This window comes from Moschus berezovskii, chromosome 2 (assembly GCF_049115385.1).
Source record: "Moschus berezovskii isolate FMDL1 chromosome 2, NW_MosBer_1.0, whole genome shotgun sequence".
NCBI lineage: Eukaryota > Metazoa > Chordata > Mammalia > Artiodactyla > Moschidae > Moschus > Moschus berezovskii.
Genome location: NC_142461.1, coordinates 63,451,282 through 63,461,375, shown reverse-complemented (window position 1 = coordinate 63,461,375; position 10,094 = coordinate 63,451,282). Strand labels below are relative to the sequence as shown.

At 43.9% G+C, this 10,094-nt stretch overlaps 1 protein-coding gene across 1 annotated transcript; it reads right to left on the bottom strand.

Annotated features, from left to right (window-relative positions):
* Positions 1-435: 435 nt before the first annotated feature.
* LOC148778538 (thymosin beta-4-like) lies at positions 436-570 on the bottom strand. Its single transcript, XM_088842227.1, has one exon. It carries the CDS (start codon positions 568-570, stop codon positions 436-438), a length of 135 nt encoding a protein of 44 aa, XP_088698353.1.
* Positions 571-10,094: the final 9,524 nt, after the last annotated feature.

Sequence of the window (10,094 nt, the reverse complement as noted above, 5' to 3'; positions counted from 1 at the left end):
TGTCCTCCTGTTCTTCTCTTCATTATTATCTTCTCAGTTTCTCCCTCCCCCCCTTTTTTTTTTAACATTTTAAAACTTTTTATTTGTGTTAAAAAATATGTGCATTCCAGTATTTAAAACATTGTAACAAAAAGGAAATGACACTCTAAACTGCACTTCACAGCCCACAGGACATCTTCGACCAGCTTGCTCCTACCCAACTCCCTCCTTCACCAACAATTTTTTTTCCTTCCATTCAGACAAGCAGATGAGAGAGGCAGGCCGTGGCCTACACATTGTTAGTAGTTTTCCTTTCTTTTACGTGTGAAAGGATGGCACAGTCATTTAAACTTGATCCAACCTCTTTGTCTCTTACAAAGCTAAACAGCTAAAAGAAGCAAAATAAGAAGGCATTGCTTGTGGAATGTACAGTGCATACTGGCAGCACATGCTTCATTATGGCTTGCCTGCTTGCTTCTCCCGTTCAATAGTTTCTTTTGAAGGCAGTGGATTTTTCTCTTGCTTTTCTGTTTTCTTCAATTTCGATTTATCGGACTTCTCAATCTCAGCCATATCGGGTTTGTCAGACATGGTTGCAGAGGGAGCAGAGCGAGCTGCGAAGGAGAGAAATACGGTCTGTGATGGCCGATGAGTGCTTTCTCCCTTTTTCTTAGTTATTTTCAGCTATGACTTAGGGATACTGGTACCCTCAATGGGCACTGCCTCACCTGCCAGGGCAAATGCTGGAGATGACTCTTAAACTCTGCCTTTCATGTTGGTTTCTTTCTTTTTTCTTTTTTGCTTATTTCTTTTCTTGTAGATAATGGCCAGGCCGTATCCTGAGATGAGAGCTGAAACCTTCAATTGACTCAGTGTGGGTTTTCCAGAAATAGTCTCTGATGATGTGCTAGATGATGATAATTGAAGGCAGGAATGCTCTATTTACAAATTTCTTGCAGGGCTCACCTACCCCATCATCCTGGCCTGGCCCCAGCCTCTTTGTGAAGCTGTATAGATACTCCTCCACAGGGACACCTGTGGCAGATGTGACGATGTGACAGGACAATGGAGTGGCTGCCCTGGGAAGAAACACAGGGGGAAGGGCCACCCAGGAGTGTTGTCTCAGTGAGACCACAGGTAATTAGGAGGCTGGCAGGGGGCACAGGTAGCAGAACTGGGGATGCTGAGGTCCAGTGGGGATTGAAAGATCAAAGCCAAGGATGTGGGTGAGACTCAAAGGCCAAACGTCAGGCTGCAACCAGGTGTGCAAGAGACCTAGGAATCAGAGGTCAAGGGGAGTCAGTGGTCAAAAGTCAGGGGTGTAACTAGAGATCAACACTTCATCAACTCTTTCCTTAGACAGGTGGCCTCCATCATGTTTCCTGCTGGACAAGATGCTGATCATGCATGTGACAGATCAGGGTATGGAGGTGGGTGGAGGTATTGGATTGAGTGGTATGGGATCAAGTGAAGGCAGAGTTGGACATTTTGGTGAAAATTGGTGTTCGATGTTGTTACAGGCTGAATGTTTGTGTTTCCCCCAAAATTTGTATGTTGAAGCCCTAAGCCTTCATTGTGATTACATTTGAAGATAAGGTCTTTATGGAGGTAATAAGTGTCCTTATAAGAAGAGAAAGATCTCTCCCTCTCTTTCTCCCCTTTGTCAACATATAGCCCAGAGGCAGCCATCTACAAGTTAAGAACAGGGCTCTCACCAGATCCCATCATGCTGGTGTTCTGATCTCAGACTTCAGGGCTCCAGAGCCACCAGAAACACAATTTTTGCCATTTATAAGTCATCCAGTCTATGATATTTTGTTATGAAAGCCATAGGCCTAGGCTAAAATAGATGTAAGGTTTGGTTTTGGGGGTGTGTAGAGAAGGGAAGGAGTGTGTCCTTGGAGACACAGGCAGTGAGGGCCAGCTACCACAGAGTTCCGGTCAAGACTGGCATCTCCAGGAAGGGGATGTAGAAAGCAAGATAGTGCCCCAGTGCCAAAGATATTTGGGAGACCACCAAAGGCAAAACAAATACTTTCCCTAAAGCAACTGAGTTTCCTTGGGACACAAGATCCAAATAGCAAGAAATCTTGGGCCAATCACTGAGGCTGGTCACATCTCCTTAAACTTGAACTGGAGAGCCTGAGTGGGAAGGGAAAGAAGGGGAAGATAAATTACAACCAGAAACAGAGAAAGCAGAGTACAGAGGTTAAGAGTGAGCAAGGACTGACAGCTAAAATTTTGTCTATTGAAGAGTGAAGCATGTAGAAAGGATGCAAGAGAGAGAAGCCCAGATCTGTGAATGGCTGGACCCTTCCCTTCATCCAGGTTTTGTTCAAATATCTCTTGATCATTGTTTGATAAAATATAATATCTGACTGTCATCTGAGTTAAATTCACCCATTCCAGTCCATTTTAATTCACTGATTCCTAGAATGTCTATGTTCACTCTTGCCATCTCCTGTTTGACCACTTCCAATTTGCCTTGATTCATGGACCTAACATTCCAGGTTCCTATGCAATATTGCTCTTTACAGCACCGGACCTTGCTTCTATCACTGGTCACATCCACAACTGGGTATTGGTTTTGCTTTTGCTCCATTCCTTTATTCCTTCTAGAGTTATTTCTCCACTGATCTCCAGTAGCATACTGGGCACCTACCGACCTGGGGAATTCCTCATTCAGTATCCTATCATTTTGCCCTTTGATACTGTTCATGGAGTTCTCAAGGCAAGTATACTGAAGTGGTTTGTCATTCCCTTCTATGGCCATTATATCTACTACTGTGGGCAGGAATCCCTTAGAAGAAATGGAGTAGCCATCATGGTCAGCAAAAGAGTCCGAAATGCAGTACTTGGATGCAATCTTAAAAACGACAGAATGATTTCTGTTCATTTCCAAGGCAAACCATTCAATATTACAGTAATCCAGGCCTATGCCCCAATCAGTAACGCTGAAGAAGCTGAAGTTGAACAGTTCTATGAAGACCTACAAGACCTTTTAGAACTAACACCCAAAAAAGATGTCCTTTTCATTATAGCGGACTGGAATGCAAAAGTAGGAAGTCAAGAAACACCTGGAGTAACAGGCAAATTTGGCCTTGGAGCACAGAATGAAGCAGGGCAAAGGCTAATAGAGTTTTGTCAAGAGAACGCACTGGTCATAGCAAACACCTTCTTCCAACAACACAAGAGAAGACTCTACACATGGACATCACCAGATGGTCAACACCGAAATCAGATTGATTATATTCTTTGCAACCAAAGATGGAGAAGTTGTACACAGATAGCAAAAACAAGACAGGAGCTGACTGTGGCTCAGATCAATTCAGTTCGGTTCAGTTCAGTCGCTCAGACGTGTCCAACTCTCCGTGACCCCATGAATCACAGCACGCCAGGCCTCCTTGTCCATCACCAACTTCCGGAGTTCACTCAAACTCAGGTCCACAGAGTCGGTGATGCCATCCAGCAATCTCAGTCTCTGTTGTCCCCTTCTCCTCCTGCCCCCAACCCTTCCCAGCATCAGAGTCTTTTCCAGTGAGTCAACTCATCGCATGAGGTGGCCAAAGTATTGCAGTTTCAGCTTTAGCATCAGTCCTTCCAATGAACACCCAGGATTGATCTCCCTTAGAATGGACTGGTTGGATCTCCTTGCGGTACAAGGGACTCTCAAGAGTCTTCTCCAACACCACAGTTCAAAAGCATCAATTCTTCAGCAATCAGCTTTCTTCACAGTCCAACTCACATCCATATATGACCACGGGAAAAACCATAGTCTTGACTAGACGGACCTTTGTTGGCAAAGTAATGTCTCTGCTTTTTAATATATTATCAAGGTTGGTCATAACTTTCCTTCCAAGGAGTAAGCGTCTTTTAATTTCATGGCTGCAATCAGCATCTGCAGTGGTCTTGGAGCCCAAAAAAATAAAGCCTGACACAGTTTCCACTGTTTTTCCATCTATTTCCCGTGAAGTGATGGGACCAGATGCCATGATCTTTGTTTTCTGAATGTTGAGCTTCAAGCCAACCTTTTCACTCTCCTCTTTCCCTTTCATCAAGAGGCTTTTGAGTTCTTCTTCACTTTCTGCCATAAGGGTAGTGTCATCTGCATATCTGAGATTATTGATATTTCTCCCGGTTATCTTTATTCCAGCTTGTGCTTCTTCCAGCCCAGCGTTCCTCATGATGTACTCTGCATATAAGTTAAATAAACAAGGTGACAATATACAGCCTTGATGCACTCCTTTTCCTATTTGGAACCAGTCTGTTGTTCCATGTCCAGTTCTGACTGTTGCTTCCTGACCTGCATACAGGTTTCTCAAGAGGCAGGTCAGGTGGTCTGGGATTCCCATCTCTTTCAGAATTTTCCACAGTTTATTGTGATCGACACAGTCAAAGGCTTTGGCATAGTCAATGTAGCAGAAATAGATGTTTTTCTGGAACTCTCTTGCTTTCTCCATGATCCAGCGGATGTTGGCATTTTGATCTCTGGTGCCTCTGCCTTTTCTAAAACCTGCTTGAACATCTGGGAGTTCACGGTTCACATATTGCTGAAGCCTGGTTGGAGAATTTTGAGCATGACTTTACTAGCGTGGGAGATGAGTGCAATTGTGCGATAGTGGGAGCATTCTTTGGCAGTGCCTTTCTTTGGGATTGGAATGAAGACTGACCTCTTTGAGTCCTGTGGCCACTGCTGAGTTTTCCAAATTTGCTGGCATATTGAGTGCAGCACTTTCACAGCAACATCTTTCAGGATTTGAAATAGCTCAACTGGAATTCCATCACCTCCACTAGCTTTGTTCGTAGTGATGCTTTCTAAGGCCCACTTGACTTCACATTCCAAGATGTCTGGCTCTAGGTCAGTGATCACGTTATCGTGACTATCTTGGTCGTGAAGATTTTTTGTACAGTTCTTCTGTGTATTCTTGCCACCTCTTCTTAATATCTTCTGCTTCTGTTAGGTCCATATCATTTCTGTCCTTTATCGAGCCTGTCTTTGCATGAAATGTTCCCTTGGAATCTCTAATTTTCTTGAAGAGATCTCTTGTTTTTCCTATTCTGTTGTTTTCCTCTATTTCTTTGCATTGATCGCTGAGGAAGGCTTTCTTATCTCTCCTTGCTATTCTTTGGAACTCTGCATTCAGATGCTTATATCTTTCCTTTTCTCCTTTGCTTTTCGCTTCTCTTCTTTTCACAGCGATCTGAAAGGCCTCCTCAGACAGCCATTTTGCTTTTTTGCATTTCTTTTCCATGGGGATGGTCTTGGTCCCTGTCTCCTGTACAATGTCACGAACCTCCGTCCAGAGTTCATCAGGCACTCTATCTATCAGATCTAGTCCCTTAAATCTATTTCTCACTTCCACTGTATAATCATAAGGGATTTGATTTAGGTCATATCTGAATGGTCTAGTGGTTTTCCCTACTTTCTTCAATTTAAGTCTGAATTTGGCAATAAGGAGTTCAGTGGTCCACTGGAGAAGGGAATGGCAAACCACTTCAGTATACTTGCCTTGAGAACCCCATGAACAGTATCAAAGGGCAAAATGATAGGACACTGAATGAGGAATTCCCCAGGTCGGTAGTTGCCCAGTATGCTACTGGAGATCAGTGGAGAAGTAACTCTAGAAGGAATAAGGGATGGAGCAAAAGCAAAACCAATACCCAGTTGTGGATGTGACCGATGATAGAAGCAAGGTCTGGTGCTGTAAAGAGCAATATTGCATAGGAACCTGGAATGTTAGGTCCATGAATCAAGGCAAATTGGAAGTGGTCAAACAGGAGATGGCAAGAGTGAACATAGACATTCTAGGAATCAGTGAACTAAAATGGACTGGAATGGGTGAACTTAACTCAGATGACCATTATATCTACTACTGTGGGCAGGAATCCCCTAGAAGAAATGGAGTAGCCATCATGGTCAACAAAAGAGTTCGAAATGCAGTACTTGGATGCAATCTTAAAAACGACAGAATGATTTCTGTTCGTTTCCAAGGCATACCATTCAATATTACAGTAATCCAGGCCTATGCCCCAACCAGTAACGCTGAAGAAGCTGAAGTTGAACAGTTCTATGAAGACCTACAAGACCTTTTAGAACTAACACCCAAAAAAGATGTCCTTTTCATTATAGCGGACTGGAATGCAAAAGTAGGAAGTCAAGAAACACCTGGAGTAACAGGCAAATTTGGCCTTGGAGCACAGAATGAAGCAGGGCAAAGGCTAATAGAGTTTTGCCAAGAGAATGCACTGGTCATAGCAAACAGCCTCTTCCAACAACACAAGAGAAGACTCTACACATGGACATCACCAGATGGTCAACACCAAAATCAGATTGATTATATTCTTTGCTGCCAAAGATGGAGAAGCTGTATACAGTTGGCAAAAACAAGACCAGGAGCTGACTGTGGCTCAGATCATGACTCATTATTGCGAAGTTCAGACTTAAATTGAAGAAAGTAGGGAAAACCACTAGTCCATTCAGATATGACCTAAATCAAATCCCTTATGATTATACAGTAGAAGTGAGAAATAGATTTAAGGGACTAGATCTGATAGATAGAGTGCCTGATGAACTCTGGACGGAGGTTCGTGACATTGTACAGGAGACAGGGACCAAGACCATCCCCATGGAAAAGAAATGCAAAAAAGCAAAATGGCTGTCTGAGGAGGCCTTACAGATCACTGTGAAAAGAAGAGAAGCAAAAAGCAAAGGAGAAAAGGAAAGATATAAGCATCTGAATGCAGAATTCCAAAGAATAGCAAGGAGAGATAAGAAAGCCTTCCTCAGTGATCAATGCAAAGAAATAGAGGAAAACAACAGAATAGGAAAAACAAGAGATCTCTTCAAGAAAATTAGAGATTCCAAGGGAACATTTCATGCAAAGATGGGCTCGATAAAGGACAGAAATGGTATGGACCTAACAGAAGCAGAAGATATTAAGAAGAGGTGGCAAGAATACACAGAAGAACTGTACAAAAAAGATCTTCACGACCAAGATAGTCACGATAACGTGATCACTGACCTAGAGCCAGACATCTTGGAATGTGAAGTCAAGTGGGCCTTAGAAAGCATCACTACGAACAAAGCTAGTGGAGGTGATGGAATTCCAGTTGAGCTATTTCAAATCCTGAAAGATGATGCTGTGAAAGTGCTGCACTCAATATGCCAGCAAATTTGGAAAACTCAGCAGTGGCCACAGGACTCGAAGAGGTCAGTCTTCATTCCAATCCCAAAGAAAGGCACTGCCAAAGAATGCTCCCACTATCGCACAATTGCACTCATCTCCCACGCTAGTAAAGTCATGCTCAAAATTCTCCAAGCCAGGCTTCAGCAATATGTGAACCGTGAACTCCCAGATGTTCAAGCAGGTTTTAGAAAAGGCAGAGGCACCAGAGATCAAAATGCCAACATCCGCTGGATCATGGAGAAAGCAAGAGAGTTCCAGAAAAACATCTATTTCTGCTACATTGACTATGCCAAAGCCTTTGACTGTGTCGATCACAATAAACTGTGGAAAATTCTGAAAGAGATGGGAATCCCAGACCACCTGACCTGCCTCTTGAGAAACCTGTATGCAGGTCAGGAAGCAACAGTCAGAACTGGACATGGAACAACAGACTGGTTCCAAATAGGAAAAGGAGTACGTCATGGCTGTATATTGTCACCTTGCTTATTTAACCTATATGCAGAGTACATCATGAGAAACGCTGGGCTGGAAGAAGCACAAGCTGGAATCAAGATTGCCGGGAGAAATATCAATAATCTTAGATATGCAGATGACACCACCCTTATGGCAGAAAGTGAAGAAGAACTCAAAAGCCTCTTGATGAAAGTGAAAGAGGAGAGTGAAAAGGTTGGCTTGAAGCTCAACATTCAGAAAACAAAGATCATGGCATCTGGTCCTATCACTTCATGGGAAATAGATGGAAAAACAGTGGAAACAGTGTCAGACTTCATTGTTTTGGGCTCAAAAATCACTGCAGATGCTGATTGCAGCCATGAAATTAAAAGACACTTACTCCTTGGAAGGAAAGTTATGACCAACCTTGTTGGTGTATTAAAAAGCAGAGACATTACTTTGCCAACAAAGGTCCGTCTAGTCAAGGCTATGGTTTTTCCCGTGGTCATGTATGGATGTGAGAGTTGGACTGTGAAGAAAGCTGATCGCTGAAGAATTGATGGTTTTGAACTGTGGTGTTGGAGAAGACTCTTGAGAGTCCCTTGGACTGCAAGGAGATCCAACCAGTCCATTCTAAAGGAGATCAATCCTGGGTGTTCATTGGAAGGACTGATGCTAAAGCTGAAACTGCAATACTTCGGCCACCTATGAGACGAGTTGACTCACTGGAAAAGACTCTGATGCTGGGAAAGGTTGGGGGTGGGAGGAGAAGGGGACGACAGAGAATGAGATGGCTGGATGGCATCACCGACTCTGTGGACATGAGTTTGAGTGAACTCCGGGAGTTGGTGATGGACAGGGAGGCCTGGCGTGCTGTGATTCATGGGGTCGCGGAGAGTCGGGCATGACTGAGCGACTGAAATGAACTGAACTGAACTGAACCTAATATCTGACTGTGTATATGTGTATCTATATATAATACATATATATGCATATATATACACATAATGTACAGATGTATATATGTGTAGATTCACATGTAATATATATACAGATTTATTTATTGATATGTGCATATATATTTCCCCATCAGGAGGCCCCTGGTCTGTGCTCAGGCAACAGTGTAGTCAGTGGAGTAATCCCCACATGGAGGCAGAACCGGGCTCATAGTATCCATTGGGATATATGAGGCTGGAATCTGTTACTTCTTAAAGGACGGAGGACAGACTTTGTATTCTCAGAACCCGCATGTTGCCTGGCTGCTCTCCTGAAAGTCTGGGCTGGAGACGGTGTTGGGAGGGCCTGAATCTCCATGCAGAGGGCATCTGTGTGCACGTGTATTTGACCTAGTGTTCACAGTCCACCCCAAGTCCATCTTTTCTCCCAAGATTGAGTGGGATTCCTTGGTTTGGAATGTCTCTGCCTGGTCATAGGGTCCCACTTTCTCTGGGATTTTCCTTTCTGTGTGTGTAGGCCACCCTTCTGCTCCTGTTCCTCATCCTATCTCTGAAAATGCTGAAGCAGAGTAGGACCTTGTGGGGCTCCTGTGTATGGAAGCTTTTCAAGAAGTTGCTAATCAGGGAAGGGAGGGGATGAAGAGAATAGGGAGGAGCAGTCAAGATAAAATAGTGCAGCCTTGGGGCAGGGTCCTAGTTCCATCTCAAGTGGTACATATAACAGTATCTTTGAGTCTTTTTAAATAGAACTAAAACCCCTGACAAAAGTTAGATGTTAGCATTCTTCATTCCAGAGAAGGTCACAGTTTGATCAATTTGAGAACCACAGAAGGTCATCAGGAGACCACCTGAGGCCAGATTAAAGAGGTGCAGGCCCTGCAAACACCTTGATCCTTATTAGCAACCCAAACCTTGACCCATCCTATAAAACTATAGGATTCATGAACTATAGGTTCATCCTATAAAGCTCCTCACCAAATCTTCCTGGGTTGGGACACAGTTTTTAGGGCAGGAGCCTGCCATGTTCCTCTTTGCCTGGCAAAGTAATAAAACTATTCTTTTCTACTTCACCCAAAACTCTCTGAGTTTTGACTGGGCACAGGTGCAGAGAAGCTGAGTTTTTGGCCTCAGTACTGCAGAGCTGGTTTATTGTGAGCCTACCATGCACTGGCCACTGTTCTGAGCATGCTCTGTGTATTGGAGTATTTAATCCTTATTGCCGCTCAAGAGGCAGCATCTTTCCACTCAGTAGAACCTGGGGGCAGGGAGGTGCAGTGCCCTGCTGGGGGTTGTGCAGGCAGCCTATCCTGTGCTCTTGAGACAGGCAGGATGAAGAAGCAGCATGGACCACCACCCCTGTTACTCAGCCCTTCCTGACTCTTCTCATCTCTTCTTTGCTCTCTGCCTCAGTTTACAGGGACCAGGGATCTGCCTTTAGACCAAGTAGCTGCCGGGGTGATGATGAAGGGAACAAAGCAGAGATCATCAGGTAGGATGGTTTCTTGAAGATCAAGTAGGATGATCCCTTGGCTCTGAAAGG